At 34.6% G+C, this 19,850-nt stretch overlaps 2 protein-coding genes across 2 annotated transcripts; both read right to left on the bottom strand.

Annotated features, from left to right (window-relative positions):
* Window positions 1-7,707: 7,707 nt before the first annotated feature.
* LOC128031191 (sugar transporter SWEET1) lies at window positions 7,708-15,139 on the bottom strand. The gene is made up of 6 exons (XM_052619444.1): window positions 14,949-15,139; window positions 14,201-14,278; window positions 13,947-14,070; window positions 11,753-11,914; window positions 10,905-11,024; window positions 7,708-10,810 (listed from the first exon to the last, which is right to left on the bottom strand). Exons 1-6 carry the CDS (start codon window positions 15,014-15,016, stop codon window positions 10,703-10,705), a joined length of 660 nt encoding a protein of 219 aa, XP_052475404.1. The 5' UTR covers window positions 15,017-15,139; the 3' UTR covers window positions 7,708-10,702.
* A 1,441-nt stretch (window positions 15,140-16,580) lies between these two features.
* On the bottom strand, window positions 16,581-19,358 carry LOC128030209 (ephrin-A1-like). The gene is made up of 5 exons (XM_052617681.1): window positions 19,340-19,358; window positions 18,068-18,400; window positions 17,777-17,842; window positions 17,557-17,655; window positions 16,581-17,411 (listed from the first exon to the last, which is right to left on the bottom strand). Exons 1-5 carry the CDS (start codon window positions 19,356-19,358, stop codon window positions 17,290-17,292), a joined length of 639 nt encoding a protein of 212 aa, XP_052473641.1. The 3' UTR covers window positions 16,581-17,289.
* Window positions 19,359-19,850: the final 492 nt, after the last annotated feature.

Genomic DNA, 19,850 nt, shown 5'->3' with positions numbered 1-19,850 from the left:
ATTCAGCTAAGATTCACTCATCTTTCTGCTGTTCTCCACATAAACTGTATTCTCATTTATTCTCTTTGAGTCTTTACTGGTCCATTACAGGTTCATTTGTCCAGATTATCTTTTATAATTATCTGCTGATCAAGAGATCTATGATAATGGATCAATTTGGACAGTGGATAGTCGTATTGAGTCTGTGCTTGCTGGCTGCTGTGATCATCTCTGAACAAAGTGAGTATTTAATCATTGCTCTCATCTGCTTTTGTTAGCAATTTACATCATTTTATGCCAATTTCAATGCTTTGCCTTTGGATATTTCTGTCTTTTATCTTTTGAAAAATAATCTTTTGCTCTCTATGTCTGGCAGAACTTCCAAATGAGGTTAGTCGGGATGAGATGAAATTTGCACATCCTGCCGTCTAAACATGGCTTTAACATGATCATACTGGAGTTTAGGTGGGATACTCAGGTTTGTTTGTCTCTATCTTGTCAAACAACAGTGCTAACTACACAAGTAATGTAAAATATGAATAAAGTGCCAGGATGTTTTCTTATGTTGGAATGAAAAAGACTAAGAACCAAATGAAGTGCCTCTCTTGCTTACTAAAAAATACAAAATGGAAGAAAGTGTTAAACTGAACATGATCTTGCTGCTGTGGATTTTTTTTTTTAAATATATATATATACTTTTTTATTTTTTATTTATTTTTTTGCTCAATTTCCATTTTGCTTTCACGTGTACTTTTATTTTCAGTATAACTAGGTTTAATATTTAAAAAAAAGTTACTTTTCATACTTGAGTACAATAAATATCACTAGACTGGGAATGTTTCACAGATGATATTTTTTTAAGCTTTCAGATCAGAATTATGAAAGATATTTGAATGATCGTGAGTGCACCGAATTCATCAGACATGTCATCAGAATCATTGGATGAAACCCACACATAAACCTTTTGATGGGAAAGTATAACCCAAATAAACAATCTACAGGTTCAGATGTCGTAATTTGAATGGAAAAGCATTTCTCTATCTTTCTCTACTAAATAAACAAAATACATAGGGTTAACTGGTTTCAACTTTATCTTTGCAAAACTGGCATCAAATGTGGATAAAAAACAACAACAATGACAGAGTACTTGCATTATCTTCTGATGTTCAATTAGGAACGAGGAAGAAGAAATCAACAAACCAGTAACTCACGCCTCCATAACTTTTCCTTAGTTACTCTCCTCCCACTCTGACTCTTTTCTCTGCATCACATGTGAAAATGGGTGGTGATATGTACATTTCCAGCTTTTATCTTCCCCTTGTTCAGAACAGAAGACAGTTTCTCTTCAGACTTGATACAGGTAAGAAGCACCTGCACTCATCTAGTTTTCTCTGCAAACAATTGCTCTCTGTCTCTTTTCACTGTACTTATTTTCTGTTTTCACAGCATGTCATAAACATTATTGCTATTATTGCATATTTAATTAATTATTTTTTCAATATTATTTTTATATGCCTTTTGATTAACTTTATTGATATTTTCAGTATCTTAATGCTGAAGTGGCACTTTCTAATAATTTGTCATCTATTAAAAAATAAATTATAAATTCAAATGGCTACAATATCATTCCAGACTAGTTTAGAATTTAATTAGTAATACAAATTATTTTTTTGTAAATGAAAAATATTAATATATTGATAGATGAAAGACTTAAAAAATATCCATTCCTCCCTAAAATGAAAAACGGTGTCATAATTGACTCACCCTCATGTGGTTTCAAACCTGTGTGACTTTCTATGTCCTGTAAAATACAAAAGATGTTAGGAAGAAGACACTTTCAGTCACCAGTCACTTTAACTGCATCGTTTTCCATAAGCAAGTGAATGGTGACTAAAACTGTCACACTGCCAAAATGTTTTTTTTTTGTTGTTGTTGTTTTACTGAAGACATTCATATGGGTTAGAAGCAATGAAGATAAAATGTTTTTTTTTTTTTTTTTTTTTTTTTTTTTTTTTGAGGGGGTGGGGGGGGGGGAATGAACTGTCCTTTTAAATATTTAACTTTACCAATATTTACCGGAAAGTGACAGTTGTTGCAACATGTGAAAACCCACATGAGCTTTGTCATTATCGTTGGTGTCTTACATTTAACAAAAGCTTGCACAACCAGATCGACAGCTCAAGTAATACACTTCACTGAGCATTTAAAACGTAGACGTTCACATTCTTTGCAAAAAGATTGTATTACATTGATGGAAAGAAAACTGGAATGAGCAACTGAGTATGACCAAAAAAAAAAAAAAAAATACTTGTTCCCCAAAACAGATTTATCTTGCAATGTTTTTGCAGTGTTTATCTGGAAAACATTTGTTTATTAGTTTATGTATATTTTATTTTTATTCCTGTTAAATGTATAAACCTGATGAACAAATTCAGCTGAATTAGATTTTTTGAATAATGCTTTTCACAACAAATTCTGTCCTGAAACTATTCTTATACAAGGAAAGAATACATTATTTTAAATTATTATGAATGGCATGATTAGTAGAATAAATCATATTATAAAATAAATAAAAATGTGTTTATTGTAATATCTTAAGTTAATACATTAACCTTGACAAACATAAAATATTGTTTACAAAAAAACATTCTCTCTCTCTCTCTCTCTCTCTCTCTCTCTCTTTAACGGACCCCTGTACAAGCGTACAACTGATCTCAAAGCTTACACACATGGACTAAAAAAGATTTTCACATTTTTTTGGGATATTTAAGATGCACATATAGAGACAATTAATTATTATTATTTGTACTTAATAATTCTCTCTCATCTAAATTAAAATCTGCTTTTCTTTGCAGTCTCTCCACATCGGAGTCCCAGTCTTGTTTTTGCAAAACCTCTGCAACAATGGCACAATTTGGCCATCTGGTGGCAGTGTTGAGCCTTTGCCTGCTGGCTGCAGTGGTGAATTCTCAACGTGAGTGTTCAATCAGTTTTCTCTTCATTGTAGCTCATACAGCCCTATGACCTTCTAGTCTTTATCAGAATGATCAGCATTAGGATTTTTTCAAAATTCAGATTTTAGTGCTTGCCATGTCATTTAATCATACCATCTTACTTTCAAATGGATGTAAAACCTTTTCATTTCCTTTCTTTTTCTATAATAGAGAACACCCCCCAACCTCCTCCTCGTTTAGGACAGGAGATCTGCACACACTACACTCAGGGCGGGACCCTCCTCCTGGATGGGCCGAAGGTCTTTGAAATGATGCTGATTGAGTTTGGACGGGCAATCCAGGTCTCTATACATGTTTGCTTAAAGAGATAGTTCACCCCAAAAATGTACATTTTGTCATTGTTAACTGACCCTCAAGTTGTTCAAAGCCTGCATCAATTTCTTTTTTTGTGGCTGAACATAAAATACAAACATTTTGAAGAATGCGGTAACTTATACAGTTGTGGCTCCCAGTTGACTTCCATAGTACATATGAGAAAAAAAATACCATGGAAGTCAATGGGGACCATCAACTATTTGGTCAAAACACATACTTCAAAATATCTTCTTTGTGTTCAGTAGGAGAAATAAATTCATAAATGTTTAAAACAACTTGAGTAAATAATGACAGAATTTTTATATTTTTCATCTTTGGGTTATCGTTAGTTAGTGATGTGAAATCGATTAATCAAATTGAAAATAAAAGTTTGCTTACATTATATGTGTGAGTACTGTGTATATATAAATACTCATACATGTATATATTTAATAAATATTTGCATACGCGCATGTGTGTTTGTGTGTGTGTATATATATATATATATATACAGTGTATATGGGATTTATATTTTATGTAGATATAAATAGGCCTATATAATAACATATATTTCTTAAATACATGTATGTTTGAAAATGGTACATGGAGACCATTATTATTCTCTGTCTCTCTCTCTGTAGACCCTGAACCCTATGGTGACTCAGCAGTGGATGGATGAAGTAGATGATGATCACGACAAACGGCTGAACATGGCCGAGTGTGCCAATCTCGTCCAGAGAGTCTCTGATTCCATCCAGAGGCCTCCGCAATAAAGTAGCCACATCTACTGATTGAAGTAACTTGTACTTGTGTACGGAAGTAGACCTATGAAGAAAAATACTATTTATCCAGCACTTATTTAGCAGGTCTGTAGCTTAATAAACACTGTAAGGCATCACAATTTTTTTTTTTTTATTATTTACTTTAAAACATTAAATGAAAGAATGTTGAAAATGAAATTAAAGAATGGAAATAAAAAAATGGGTTAAATTGTGTCCATTGGTAAAGCTCAATAATAAGTTTCGTTATTAATTTTTGCTCATCTCAACAAACTACAGTACACTATTAGTGTATCTACAAAAGTGGATCCCAGTGAGCGTGAGGATTCTGTGAGACCACGGTTCAAGTCTCAAAACGGTGAAAAAACACTGAGAAACACGACAAGCACCTATTCTATAGAAAACTATTATAAGTGGACTTCTAAAGTGAGTCAGTGCAGATCATTCAGATGCCTTTTCACAAAAACACAATTTAATTCTTAAAATGAATAGATCACCAAAAATGAAAATCCTGTCATAATTTATACATCATCAACTTATTCCTTCTTCTATTCTTTCTTCTGTTGAACACAAAAAAAGATATTTTGAATTTGAAAACTGTAGCCAAACAGTTGAAGTTCACCATTGACTTCCAGTATAGTCCAAATAATACAGTACAGAAAATTAAAGTAGCTAAAACTTGAAAAAACAGCATGAATGTTTTTAGTCTGCATAGTGTTGCTCATGAATTCCTGCCTGAAGCAACTGCACATGAAACAGAGAAAATGGTGAGACGGTTGGACAGGAGAAAAACAAGGTCACCATTATAGTCTGTGACCTTTGTCCAAACCTGTTTTACTAGCAGACGTTTAACCCCCTGAAATCTATGACAGAGGTCAGCAGGTGCCGGAGGGGTGTTGCCTGTCTGTGCCTGTGTCTTCTGCTCTCTGTCTCACGTTTATTACTTTTCTCTCTAGATTTGAAGAATGGTGTCTATCTATTAAAAACATGTTGGCACAACTTGTGCTTTTGGAGTCTTTGTTAACATGTACAGTTCTGGTGTAAGGACAGAAGCAGATGGATGCAAACAAGCATGAGGAGACCTGAGAGGTAATTAGGAGACCTGAATGAGATGAAAGTAAACAGAACAAACACGTTACAGGAGATGAGAAGGGCTGAAGGAAAAAAGGAGAGAGTGGCACATTCCTCTTCCTTTGTCTCTGCTTCCCTTGTCCGGACTCTTCAAAACAACAGCTGGAGCTCTCACAGGTGTGTTTTACTTGCTGAAAGCTGAAACATATGAGCTGACAATGCACACACACACACACACATGTGCCAGTATGCTGATGCAGCAACCACACAATACAGTTTTTTCAGAGGTTTTTCTCCAAACAAGTTTAAAGTGCTCCTTCTGCACATTTATAACAATTATTTTGATTATCACTGAGATAAAGTAACGACAATGAGATCTTAAACCATACTTTAAAATTTATGTTTTATAAATCAAAATGATCAAACAAAACCAGTAGCTTCTGCAAACACATTATGCTGACACTATGCATTTTTTAGCAATTTTTTCAAAATTCTATTTTATTTTATTTTTTACAAGATGGGCGTAATAAGATGCCCTTTTCATAAACTGTGATGATGCATTTCCACAGTTATTGACATTGTAAATTTAGAAAAGTTTTTGTCTCTGTATGTTTTTATGTAAAGTACATAAATATAAATTTCAGAAAACTAGTTGGGTGACAGAGGGAATTTGACATCTACATTTACATTTATTCATTTAGCATACACTTTTATCCAAAGCAACGGATATAAGATGCAATTTGAAGAGTTCAGATGCAATTTTGCATGCATCTGCATCTGCAATTTTCAACTAAAATTTGGATTTTTATCAGGCTCCTATATTTATGTTCAGTTATTTCACTTTAATAGCCTGGAAAAGGACCTGCACATTGCCATTAAAGTAAAATGACTCAACCTAAGCATAGGAGCTTGATAAAAATGCTAATTTTAGATGAAAATTTCAGATGGCACTTAGAGGCTTTTGCATCTGAACTCTTCAATTCTTCTTAATTCTGACAACCATAATCAATTGATATATATATATATATATATATATATATATATATATATATATATATATATATATATATATATATATATATATATATATATATAAAATGTAATATGACTTTATCAAAATGACTACATTTGGTTACACCAATACAAATCTTTTTTAAGGGTTAAATCAAGTATAAATAGATTATTTCGATGACAATTCCAGTATTGACCAAAACTAGTTATCGATCAAGGGATTCACTAATGTCACTGAGAGTATGTATACTAGTTAGCAACCTAGACAGTCCAAAGGTGGTGTGTATATTTGTGTGTGTCCCAGTTGTATGTGTATCTCTGCTGCAGGAAACAGTGGTATCCTGTTTTGCAGTGGACTCCCATTGTTGCACTGATTAAACTTACACTAATATACACACCACAGCTACTGCGCTGTTAATGATGAGAAAAGAGCAATGTGTCTGAGATCAAGCAGTCGTGATTCATAATACACACATTTGGCCGGGAAGCCTTCACACAAGTGCCCCCGTCTTGCGCGACAAAGGATGAAGCACTGGACACAACACATTGTGTGACTGTATTGTGTGTGTTGTCTAGTCTTTCTGTCTCCACATGGTCATCCGTCACTCTTGACCGTCCAGGCCCTGTCTGTTTATTTTTCTGTCTTTTGAGTAACAGAGACGGTTTACACTGTAATTACACTAAATCATTTCCTAGTTTGATGAGCTTGGTGAGCTTGGTCATGATGTGGGCGCCATTTTTCATATGAGGAAATGACAATTGTCTCTGACCAAATCATTGTATTTTCTTTTCTTGCTAATTATGGACTTCTCCTTTGTCTTTCATTTACATGAGAAAAACACGTTTCAGTCTGTTCATGAATGGTGCAAGTATTTATGAGTGAAAAGAGTTCTAAACAAATATGCTGATTTATTTTGATATGAGGGGACAACAGGTGATGGACATTTTTTTTTTTCACTGGAAGAAGTGCTACTATTGATTATTGATTTGTATGCATTATAAACACTGGTTTTCACTTCACAAGACTTTAGGTGGACTAGCTGACATGAGATTCAACATGAGGCTGAAGTCATTCAAAAACATGGGGTCCGATGCTTATAAGAAACTCAAGAAACTTATAATAATCTATGTTGAAAACAGCTGTAAATATTTAATATTTCAGAGGAAACTGAGATACATTTTTTGGATTCTTTGATATATTGAAAGTTCAAAAGAACAGTATGTATTTAAAAATCTAATATTTAAATCTAATCTAATCTAAAAGTATTTAATACACTCCCCCTCTCTCTCATAAGCGCACACACATACACATGAGTACACACACAAACACTCCCCAATCTTAACCCTGTATAGAGACAAAAATCTCAAATAGTTTTACTCATGGTTTTATTAAACTCTTACATTTCTTGTCCAAAATACAATACAATACTATATTCTTCTTTAAATTTATAATAAAAAAAACTGTTTCTGATTAAATGGTTTGTTGCATTTTTCCCCTCCAGCTGTTTGTGACCCTATGACTTTCACTGCAGAATGGACCTCACAGAAATCAACCATGGTTTTACTGTAGTAAAAAATTAGGAACCATGTTTTTTTTTTTTTTTGGCATAATTATTACAATTTGTATAACTATTGCTAGTGGTTAATTTGTGGTTACCATGATTTACCTATACTAACCATGATTTTTTTGGTTTTGGTAAACCATGGTTAATGTTAGTAAGGGCTGACCCGTTTAGGGTCACAACCCACCAGTTGAGAAGCACTGATCTTCTAATGCTTTGTTTATCTATGTAAATTTTACCATTTACACTAAAAGCATTTGAAAAAACAGGTCTGAACAACTTAAGAAAAGAGGTTTTGCCAATCACAAATTTTTTTTATTTTTCTTTAAAAAATTCACTTTCTTGATAAACAATCACCACCCGCAAATTATTTTCCCCTTTCATGTCTTTCTCTGAGAAGCAGACAGGAAAAGCATGTAAAGAATCCATAGGCACTGAGAAAAGGCAAACCCACGATTCCCACTCGCTCGTGTTAATGAAGACAAACTACAAACAAGCAAAAAACACAAACATACAAACATTTGACGAGAGCTCTACAAAACCAAACACCTGATAGCAGGAGATAAATGTGCTGTTATTTCCCACAGAAATTAAAATGTCTGTCAGCACCCTTTATGCCTTGGCTTTTGAGTGCATTTTAGTTTTCATAGCTCACAATCAGAGCTGATCCTCTTTGAGACCAGAACAAAATCCTCTCACATTCCCCTGCTAAGCTCTCATAACATCTTCTCTCTGTCTCAGCCAGAAATTGAAGGTTATATAAAAATTATTTCTGCCATTTTTCCCCAGAAAACTCCAGATAGAACATCCCTCTAAATCCCTTCTGATACAATACACACTGTTGCATAGGACACAAAATAGTACAAAAGTAACACAATAACATTAAACACCCCAAAAATTTTAACTGTAAACAACCCCACAATTAACTTACAAAACTAAAGCCATAAACAATAAAACAATGAAACAGAGTTGATAGGGAATAAATTATCATAACCTTTTCTTTTTCTTTTTTTAATTCACAAAGCCCAGTCTTGGAGACTCAGAAGGCTTTGGTGAATTAAGTACTGCATGATGTACAGAAAGACCCAATAAAGGGTTTGTTTGTCACAGATCAAACCAATATTATCATATGCAAAACAACATTAACAGCCAATGACAGTTCAAGAGTTTCATTGGCCCATTTTATGGGTTAAGAATATGTACATTTAAATCAAAGTTAATTTGCTGGTTACTCCTCCTCTTATGCCCTGCGTGTCACCACAACTCAACGAATAAAGCCTTTAGATTTTGTGCGACTTTGGTGTTCTCTGCGTGAGGGGAATGAATAAAGTTATTGTTCATTTAAATGAATGTGTTTATGGGCTCACTGTAAATAATGATGTTCTGACAGTGACCGTGTCACTGAGAGGGGAAAAAAACAAAGCCTTTTTGTTCCAGCTACAAAACAAGAACTGTAAACAGAGGCATACCAAGTTGTCCTATATTCTTTAATCTCAGAGGCAGATACTCTTAATCTAATGACATTCAGTTAAACTAATTTCCTATGTTTGCGTTGTTCTCTACCGCACAGAGGAAGGTTTTACGCTTATAAAATGTATTTTGGGCTTCGTCACTTGAGTTGGATGCGGATGAAAGAGCTGCCAAACTGCCATATGGCCACAATTAAGAACAATGTTATAACAAAGTATCCTATGATTAATAAACGATTTGTAAACGCTACATTCATTATTTAAGTTATAGAACGTGATCTTTTCCTAAAGGCCACCCGGAACTGTATGGTACCAATATAAAAAAATTATACAATTATACATATACATACATATATATATATAGAGAGAGAGAGACTAATGGTAACATCACTTTCAGAGAAATGGCTGAAATAAGAAAGTTTTAAGCTCTCCATTCAGGGTTTGTTATGTTTGCAGATTTGAACACCTTTTAACTAAGAAACAACTGCAAACAAACCGAGAGCCTCCTCATAGATATAAGGATTAACCAAAAATACAAAGTGAAAATAGTCTGTCACTCAAAGAACTTAAAATTCACAGTCATTATTTACTCATACTTATGAGTAAAACAAACCTGTATGACTGACTTTTCTTCCAGGAAACACACACACAAAAAAAAAATTCTAAGGAGATCTTTTTTTTTTCATCCAGTTACAAGAAAACAGGTACAGGCTCTTAAAAAATTGATATTAAAGTCATATGCATGTGTTTTTAAGATAATAATCTTCCCCTGAAGTGAGCTCAAATACTGGATTAGTCCTATTTGAGTATGAATTATTTAGTTGAATCAAGAGATTCGTTAAATAAACCATTTAAAAGAGCAATCCATTCATGAAACATGTCCCAAGGAGAGCTGAGATCAAGATTTATCAGTTAATAAAATATTGAATTTGTCACAAAAAAAACTTAACTCACGACTTCAGAAAACTTTGAGTATGACTACTACAGTATGGTGTCTTTCGTAACACTGAATGCTCCAGGTCCAATTCTATGTCATTTAAAATGTCTTAACATGTCATACAGGTTTGGAATATGATTGTGAGTAAATTCACAATTTGTATTTTTGGAGTAAACATCCTTAAGGGGTTGCTTTTCCAAAAATGAGAATTCTATTATTTACTCATCCTCATGTCATTCCACACTTGTATGACTGTTTCTTATGTAGAAGAAAAAAAAGAAGCTATTCTGAGGAATTCTGGCAGCCAAACTGTTTTGTTTACCTTCCAAAAAAGAAAGTCACACAGGTTTGGAACAATATGATGAGTAAATGTTGACATGATTTACATTTCTGGGTGAACTATCCTTTTGACTAAACAGACAAGAAAATAGTCTGTCCTCAGAATTTAAAGAGGCAGTTTCACTAGAGTTTTGAGTTCAGAAGGTATCATGGAAGTCTGAAACTCAAACCAGAATGTTTTCTGGCTTGGGTAAAAAGGAGAGAAGGCAATTAATTCGATTCAATCACATTTAGTCGAAATCCTCTCTCAGATTTGGATCAGTTTATAGGAGGGCTTGTTTGGAATGATAGCTCCGAACCACCAGAAGAGGAAGAAGCGGATGAGGCTAGTAAAGATGCCGGGTGTGTTGGGCACCTGAAAGACAAAAAATAAATAAAAATGTAAAAATAAATACATTTTAAAATAAAATAAATGACACTTTCTCAGGTCAGCCTCTTCATCATCTTACCATTATATAATAATCATGGAGTTGAAGGCCATACAGTGTCCATGATGTGGATGTGAAAAATGTAGCCACGGTCAAGGAAAAAGACAAGCGCTCCACAGACTTATTTCGCACAATATCCAACTGGTGGAAATGAAGAACACAAAAGTTTTTTGAGAGGAGAATGATGCATTTGCTACCATTTATTATAAAAAAAATAAAATAAAAATAATATATACAGAGGAGACGGAATTGTTGAGAGAAAGGGGGACTGAAACATGATGCAGGCAAGACTCAAACCTGTCTTCCACTTAAGCACCAAGGATCAGCAAATCTGAAGAACATGTACTCTCTGTTGCATCACAGCTCCAAACACGTGTTATTTACACTCACCCATAGTCTCTCCCATAACAAGCAAATATGGACACTTGCAGAAAGTGACAGAGGGAAAAACAGGAAGCAACAAAAGGAGGTACAATAATGACAGGAAATGCACCACCGGGCAAAGGAAAGATAGACAGAGCTGGACTGATAAATATGGAAGAGAGAGAGAGAGATCCAAAACAGGAAGATGGAAACTATGAGAGGGCAAAAAAAGAAGGATGGATGTAGTGATAAACAAAAGGTGGAATGCTGGAATGTCACAGTTAGACTTCACACCATTATTTTATCAAGGGAAACGATAAGAAGAGAACATGTGCATTTATTTTAGAGTTGATATATGGTAGATGTGAAACCATCCTCCGTAAAATGCGGAGAGAGTGTTACATGCTATTCACAAACAGCACGTAACACCCTAAAGAGAAAGGAAAACATGAAATCACATTATATGACCCCTTTAACGCCGGTTAAATGTATAGGTGTGTACTCACGAGATCAGCGAGAGGAGAGAGGTACATACTGATGGTGAACACACTGCAGGCGAGGCCCAGCTGAGAGAGTTGAGCTTCTCCAGAAGGAATCACCACAGTAAAATACACCCAGCCTACACACAACACACTCACCATCGTCAGTGTCTGCGAGAACACTCGCCTCTGAAACACACACACAGACACACACACACACACACAAGTACAGCATAAATTAAGTCAGAGGAAGCTGTTCAGATTATAATGGAAATGGAAGGATATTGTTTAGTAATACATCAACATTTATTAAGCACATGTGGATTATTTTCTGATCACTCTTACAACTTATTCAGAACTTTTTATTTGTTGTATGTTTTATTTGTTGTATATACAGTGGGTTTCAAATGCCTGTGTTCACATTATAAAAAAAATCATCAGGGATCAATTTGAGTTAAATCTGGATCTAACCTATATAGAAATATCATGTTATTTTTTAAATTAAACTTTTCACTCAACTTGTTAACATAACTGATAAAATAACTTGTAAAATATTGTATTGATTTTTCAATTAAATGTTTCATTTTAAACTTCATTCAAATTGGCATTCTAAAAATATAACTTTTGAATAAACTTTTAAATTAAACTTTTCATTCAAACTAGAATTCTGATAACATAACGTAATCGACTGAACTTTCAACTTAAAATATTCACTCTAATTGTTATGTTGATAATGTAACTTGTAATTAAAAATATATTATTAATTTGTAAATTAAAATTCACACAAATTATCATCCCGATAATAACTTGATATTCATATATTTCACTTTTAATATATATATATATATATATATATATATATATATATATATATATATATATATATATATATATATATATATATAACTTGTGTATTAAATAAATTCAATAAACACAGACTGAAGTAGTTTAAGTCTTTGTTTTAGATGAACACCGAGCTGAGCCAGATAACGAACGAACGATTGACTCGTTCTCTAGTAAATAAGCATTTCTATCAGACACGTCCAATTCAAGAACCGAGGAGCTGATGATACCGCACATGTGTGATTCAGCGTGAAGCAGACTGACACAACAAAGAGTCTGAACCGAACTGATTCTTTTGACGAATGATTCTGAACTGATTCTTCTGAACCAAAGGCTTGAATCAACTGCAATTCATCTACAGTTCTCTCTTCACAGCAGTTCAGTCAGTGTACTGTTTGAGTACATGAATTACTCCGGGATATTGGTTTGTTTGAACTCAGAGGGAGCATACACACAGCTTCAATGGAGGAACTGAGAGCTCTCGGACTAAATCTAAAATATCTTAAACTGTGTTCTGAAGATGAACGAAGGTCTTACGGGTTTGGAACGACATGAGGGTGAGTTATTAATGACATAATTTTAATTTTTCTGTGAACTAATCCTTTAAGTTTCCACAGTCTGTGATGATTTGGGGTGCAATGTCATCTGCTGGTCCATTGTGTTTTTTAAAAACCAAAGTCACTGCACCCGTTTACCAATACATTTGGGAGCACTTCATGCTTGCTTCTGCTGACCAGACTTTTGAAGATGGTGATTTCATTTTCCAGTAGAATTTGGACCTGCCCCCACTGCCAAAAGCACCAAAAAGGACCATGGTGTTGGTGTGCTTGACTGGCCAGCAAACCTACCCGACCTGAACCCCATAGAGAATCTGGGCTACTGTCAAGAGGAAAATGAGAAACAAGAGACCAAACAATGCAGATGAGCTGAAGGCCACGGTCAAAGAAACCTGGGCTTCGTTACCACCTCAGCAGTGCCACAAACTGATCACCTCCATACTACACTGAATTGAGGCAGTAATTAGATCAAAAGGAGCCCCTACAAAGTATTGAGTACATGTACAGTAAATTAACATACTTTTTTATTGGTCTTATGAAGTATTCTAATTTGTTGAGAGTGAATTGGTGAGTTTTTGTTAAATGTGAGCCAAAATCATCACAATTAAAAGAATCAAAGACTTAAACTACTTCAGTCTGTGAGCTGAATTTATTTAATACACGAGTTTCACAGTTTGAGTTGAATTACTGAAATAAATTAACTTTTCCACAACATTCTAATTTATTGAGATGCACCTGTATTTTTAAGTCTGGTCTCAGACTTTGGATCCCACTGTATAATCAATAAGAGTTCAAGAACTGGACAGCGCTAAAGGACAAACCTTGTCTTTGGCATAATGACAGTAGGTGATGATGTATAACGTCTGTAAAAAGGCCCCAATGATGTTTACAGATATCACCGTTCCATCTCCCTTTAATAATCCATAGTACAGCCAGCCTAGATTACTAAAACACACACAAAGACACATAATCATTCAAATAAACTGAAATCTATGCACAATGCGCATATAAAGTTGCATTCACATATACAACATTACTGAATGAAAGCTACAGGTGTAAAATACCAAACACATACTTCAAGCATGTGGTGAGGAAGGGCAGAAACTGAACGTTATCTGCACTCTGTGTGGTCTTCATTTTCTTTAAGTCGGTCCTGCAAATGCAGAGAGGAATATGTTGATGAAGATTTAGACATCTAGTAGCTACACAGTACAATACAATAATACAAGAATAAGCGGTATTCTATACCTATTCATAAACTGTAAAATAATAATAATAATTATAATAATTATACAAAGAGAAGACATGCAATTAGAGTAATATTATATTGGATAAACATAGATATGCAAATCATATGCTTTATATTTTGTAATGTAACTTCATACTGATAGTGAAATTTATTTGTTTCAGACGTTCTGCAGGTTTCAGGCAAAGTGCCATAATTGCTAATACTCTAAAATATTAATATCTTGATGACAGCGTTGGCTAATGTCAGTAGTAACTTAGTATAATGGCGGAAACTTTTGTTACCATGGTATCTTGCTGTGAGGGGGCTGTTTATTAAGTTTGAGTACAGGCAGTTTATATTAGGCGCAACAACATATTTGTAACCACTACAGTTGATACAAAACAGTAGAGAACTTTGTTTATTTAAAACATTTATAACTAATTCATTTACATACTAAACAGTAAACTCTAGAAAGGCGCAAGATGTCACCAGATGTGAAGATTATTAAAACCCATAAGTGTGTACAGTTTAGCTCAGCTACATTATAACTGATGTGACTGATCATAAATATCAATTAAAACACTTAGTAACTTACAATCCCGTCGTGAACATCCCGACGGTGAATATGATGCACGCACATGATAGCAGCTGCAGAAAATCCATAGACTGAAAAGGCGAAAAATGAGCTGTGCTTTTATGCAATCAAGCGAATTAAAATATACTTATAAAGCTCCTGCAACAGTGGAACGCTGACGTCCACCTTCTCTATTTCCGTGTTTGTAATCAGTGTGGATAGATTTCTTCACTCTGATTGGTTTTTGCCGAACGCTGCTCACTGACGTCATTTTGTAGTCCGGTTGTAGTGAAATAGAGAAATAGAGAGGTAGGTGACTAAATGTAGCAATTTTACGATGTTTCCTAAAGATAGTCCTTTGAATATAATGAGTTTTGTAGTACAGTTTGTCTAGTGTAATGCGGTCTTAGAAACATTACCAAGCGTTCTTAATTAATTTTTGCACTGCCTGACCATTTTGTAATTTATTGTTATAGAAATGATTTAATTATTGTTCTAACTAAACAAAGTTATCTAAACAAATAAATAAATTCTATATTATGATATATTATACAAGTGCCTTTTTTGAAGTAGTAATTTTGTCGAATGTTAATGCACTGAAAAGCATGCTTGATTTTAAATGGGGCACAGCATCATTATTCAAATTTTTTAAAGTGCAAGATTTACATGTGCAAAATGTAATTTGACAAATTTTAAATAAATAAAAATATATTCAGGATACAAAAAATGCTAGCAATGAAATTATATTTAGCAAAGCAAAGGAGTCAGTTATTTTTTTCTAAGGGTGACAAATGCCGCCATAATTCTCTGAGATATAAAAAGTTTTCTAAAAATCCAGGTGCCAAAAATAGCCAGTTGAGAAACACTTATATAGCGAGTCCATGTGAACATCTTTAGAATTTTTTTATATTGCTGCGAACATTCTGCTTCATACTTTCAAACTAAATTATGTATTTTCCATTGACATGTGATTACATACAGACGCATCTTCTGTTTAATGTTCCAAGTAAAATGAACAAGTTATATTCTGGCACCAAAGTGTCACTTAACTAAAAGCTGTGAGGTGAAAAAAGAGATGAAAAGGGAATGAAAGAGGACAGGAAGGAAGTTTGACAGTGTTAACAGTGCCCTTTGACAATGTTTAACTTTTACACCGAGGCCTCAACATATTTCAGAAAAATTGTTTTCCCTAAAACCGAAATACTTATATAAAAAATAAATAAATTATATATATATATATATATATATATATATATATATATATATATATATATATATATATATATATATATATATATATATATATATATAATATTTGTATTTTCCTTTTATTTGAATCAAATAAATGTTTTTAATAAAAAAACAATTCCACACATTTTTTATAATTAACAAATGTCTTTATTTTATATACCTCTCAGTATATACATTTTTTACATAACTATGTACAAGTTTATAAACAAATACAGTACAAAACACAGCTTTTACCAAAAAAAAAAAATTCTTTTAACTTATTTGAAAAAAATTATTCAACAGTTTGAATTGTTTGTGCATGTTCTGCTCTCTGTCAGAAGTCCGGCTTCTTTCTCTCACTCTCTCACAAACACAAACAGCATAACCCAACATTCCTATTCAAAACCAAATGATGTTTTATGAAAAAAAAAAACAACAACTTTGATCTCATCTAAACATTAATGGCAGTACATTTTGTAGGGTGTGTTCACATTACATCACAAAAACCAACTGAAACTAGAGCAACACGAGATCCAAAACACGGGAAACACCAATGCTTGATAACTCTTCTAGATTTACAAACACTGTTATATGCATGAACATCAATTTTTTATAAGGTGCAAGATCAGGGGCAGTTTTAAGATAAATCCTGTGGTCTTTGGCTCAAATCGGTACAGTAGAGCAAAGGTCTTCATCAAACACAATATCTAGTCTACTGTTCACCCTTGTGATCACAATTCCAGTTATACAGCTAATGGTTACAAGACAAGCTCTGCGGTCTTCAGGGTTTATTCTGCATCACATTGGTAATTAAAGTTGTGATTCACTTTTAAGAAAGAAAACATTCTTTTTACAAAAGTCAAATAAAAAAAAGCAGATGTGGAAAATAATCATAGAACGGAATTAAAAAAAAATGGAGAAGGCTCTTCAAAAACACCTTTCTCTGGTCACATCACTCTCACAAACACACATACAAACACGTCACTCAGCAACTTGCACGCCAGCACCAAAATTTCAGTTTGTATAAAAAAGGTTCATATAAAATCTATTCTGAAAGCCGGTAACCAGCACCGGTGTTACAGTCTGTTGTGTCCTTAAGGACCAGCGTCCATAAAGTTATCTCATATTAGGCTCAGTGGAGAAGCAGGAAGAGGAATATAGAGATCAACGTGATGAAACTTGAGACGGGAGCAATGCGAACACCCGAACTGCCCACGCTCCTCTGCACAACTGGAATCATGGCAATAGGGTCATCTGAAACCAGAAGAGGAGGATCATGAGTACATTTACCAACTATGCAACTTGCGGAATGTCACTCGAACACCTTGGCTTACAAAGTCTAAAAATTCCACAGCTTTTCTAATACAAATGGACATGCTGAGCGATGAGAAGTGCTCACCTGCTGGAAGCCTGTTTGATGGGTTATGGACTCCACCAGCCGCTACCTTCCCCTCTAATTCCTCATGTTTTTCCATGGTCTTCTTCTCGTCTTTAGAACCTAGAAAATATTATGAAATAGTTGGACTCTTAGTAAGGCTTCGTCGTCCTTGTCATCCAGCAAAGATTAAATGTCTAGACAAAAATGGCAAGTTTGAAATGCAAAAACTTATTTGACTTACGATGAGATCCAACTACATCCACCTTCAGTCTCAAACACTCCTGTCCATGATGGTGAAGAGGCTTGGCTGTGGAAAACAGAGAAACAATTTTGGAATCTGGAATCTGAAGCGCTACAAATAATAATATCCTTGCTAATAAGTGCTAAAAAATGCTAATACATTTAGTATTTATGGTTTTGTTTCGTATTGTTTGTTATGGTAATTATTTAAAAAAAGGGAATTTTTAATTCATATATAATATTTAATAATAAATATTTAGTGTTTGTCAAAGTCAAAGATGTGGATACTTACAAATATAGTAGTAACTCTCTCCCTGACGGAACTCTTTGCCCAGAGTGAAGGGGGTGAAGCGCTGGAACTTCTCCGAGAACTTCTCTGGAGCGTGAGGAGCGAAAGGTCTGGAGCACTCCCAGCGCAGCTGGTCGAAGGACTGGGGCTTGCAGTTCTCGTAGTCTTCCAACTCCACCATGTAGAGCACGTACCGCTCGGCCTCCTGGGATGGGATCTCGCCACGAGTGTAGTGAGGGCAGATGATGTCCAGATAGTCATTAATGCGGACCTCCACGGTGTAATCATCCCATAGGAAACTGGAAGAAGAAAGAGAGAGAGAAAATCCATGAATGGCTGTCAATATTTACTGAACACATCCTACAATACTGTTGAACTGAACACAGACACACCTCGGGATAAAAATGGCTTGAAAAAAGAACTTGACGTGCACAAACAAACTGAAACAAAAGTTCTGGTGACACTGAAACAGCCTCAGGCATCCGTCCTCAGTACAAATCAAAAGTAAGAGATACACCCTTATGCACGTGTGTGGGTGACTAGTGTTCCCTCTTCACCTGGTGCTTTTATTTGTGTAAAACACCCTGTAAAATCCCTCCTTTCTTTCTTTTTCTTTCTTTTCTACTCTGCATTTTGGTGTCACACTAGGTGAAGGAGTGTAGATGGGAAATTGTCCAACTGTGTCTTCATTATGTCCTTCATGAAATGGCAAGATGTCAGAATTATATATATATAAGCTAAATAATGAATAATGGCATTTACTATATCAATTATATATTATTATATATTATCTGGAAAATATAAAAAAACATTTAACTGATAATAAATTTTTCAATTTAAGTTAGATTTTTCACAATAAATATTGTTCCAAAACTTATTATTATATATAAAAAGGTTAAATATATTTTAAACATGTTTTAAGCTAACACATTAACTTCGACAGCTCTAAAATATACGTGTCTCTTGGCAAAAGAGATGGAGCCGCTTAGACTGACTGGCTCTTTGAATCGTCTCTACGTGTTTTTACAGCCTCCTCTCTGTCTGCCTCTTCTTTTATTATCGTCTCATTTGCTTTTCCCCGTTTTCATCGGATCTGAACTTCCCTGCTGCTTTTGCCAGATGTACAAATGACAAATCCACAGGCCTCTCAGTATGTTGTTCTTTCTGTGTCTTTGCTTTCATTTTGATAGCGATTTATTATTGTAAATTTTGCCTCAAACCAACTGCATAACATTTAAGAATAAATAACATTTTTCCTAATATCGTCTACCCCACGGTGACCACAAGAAGCCATTGTTCGAACCCCATAAGTCATCTGATTGCCTGATTAGCTTAGCGAGTTTTACAACGCTACATGCCATCACATTTCCATATACCCAAAATCTTCAAACCCAATCACATTACCATAACATTTTCCTCACACGGCCCTCATGTGAACCGCCATCAAAACATAAGGCAGCGTCTACTATATCCCCCCAGCATGTCCTTTGCTCTATCACTTTCTCCCTTTTGGCACATGTACTTATGTTGCCATTGGGAGCCGTGGTTATATGATAGACAGACACACAGGCTCCTCACGGGCCCCCTGTTGTCCACTCCAACCCCCTTCATCTCTCTCTCTTTCCCACTGTGTCTCTGTGGTAAGCATTAGCTGACCTGTCTAAACAGCCTCGCACTCTATTCAGACGGAGTGTAAACATACACATCACTGCGCTCATTAGCTCTGGTTAATGCAGTCTCGCACGGCTTCTAATCAGCAGAGTGTTCAAAATACAGGGTGTACGCC

Source organism: Carassius gibelio, chromosome A16 (assembly GCF_023724105.1).
Source record: "Carassius gibelio isolate Cgi1373 ecotype wild population from Czech Republic chromosome A16, carGib1.2-hapl.c, whole genome shotgun sequence".
Lineage (NCBI taxonomy): Eukaryota > Metazoa > Chordata > Actinopteri > Cypriniformes > Cyprinidae > Carassius > Carassius gibelio.
The sequence above is the reverse complement of the archived record's forward strand: the minus strand, read 5'-3'. Positions and strand labels throughout refer to the sequence as shown.

Excerpts from the sequence above, each read along its gene's own strand:
- LOC128030209 (XM_052617681.1), bottom strand. Across the intron at positions 17,843-18,067 it reads AGAGAGTTACTACTATATTT|CCAAGCCTCTTCACCATCAT; the intron begins GTAAGTATCCAC and ends TGTTTTCCACAG. Across the intron at positions 17,412-17,556 it reads ATCAAACAGGCTTCCAGCAG|ATGACCCTATTGCCATGATT; the intron begins GTGAGCACTTCT and ends TTCTGGTTTCAG.
- LOC128031191 (XM_052619444.1), bottom strand. The coding sequence starts at position 15,016 with ATGGATTTTCTGCAGCTGCTATCATGTGCGTGCATCATATTCACCGTC. Across the intron at positions 11,025-11,752 it reads TCTCTCCTCTCGCTGATCTC|TTGGATATTGTGCGAAATAA; the intron begins GTGAGTACACAC and ends CATTTCCACCAG. Across the intron at positions 10,811-10,904 it reads TCCATGATTATTATATAATG|GTGCCCAACACACCCGGCAT; the intron begins GTAAGATGATGA and ends TTTGTCTTTCAG.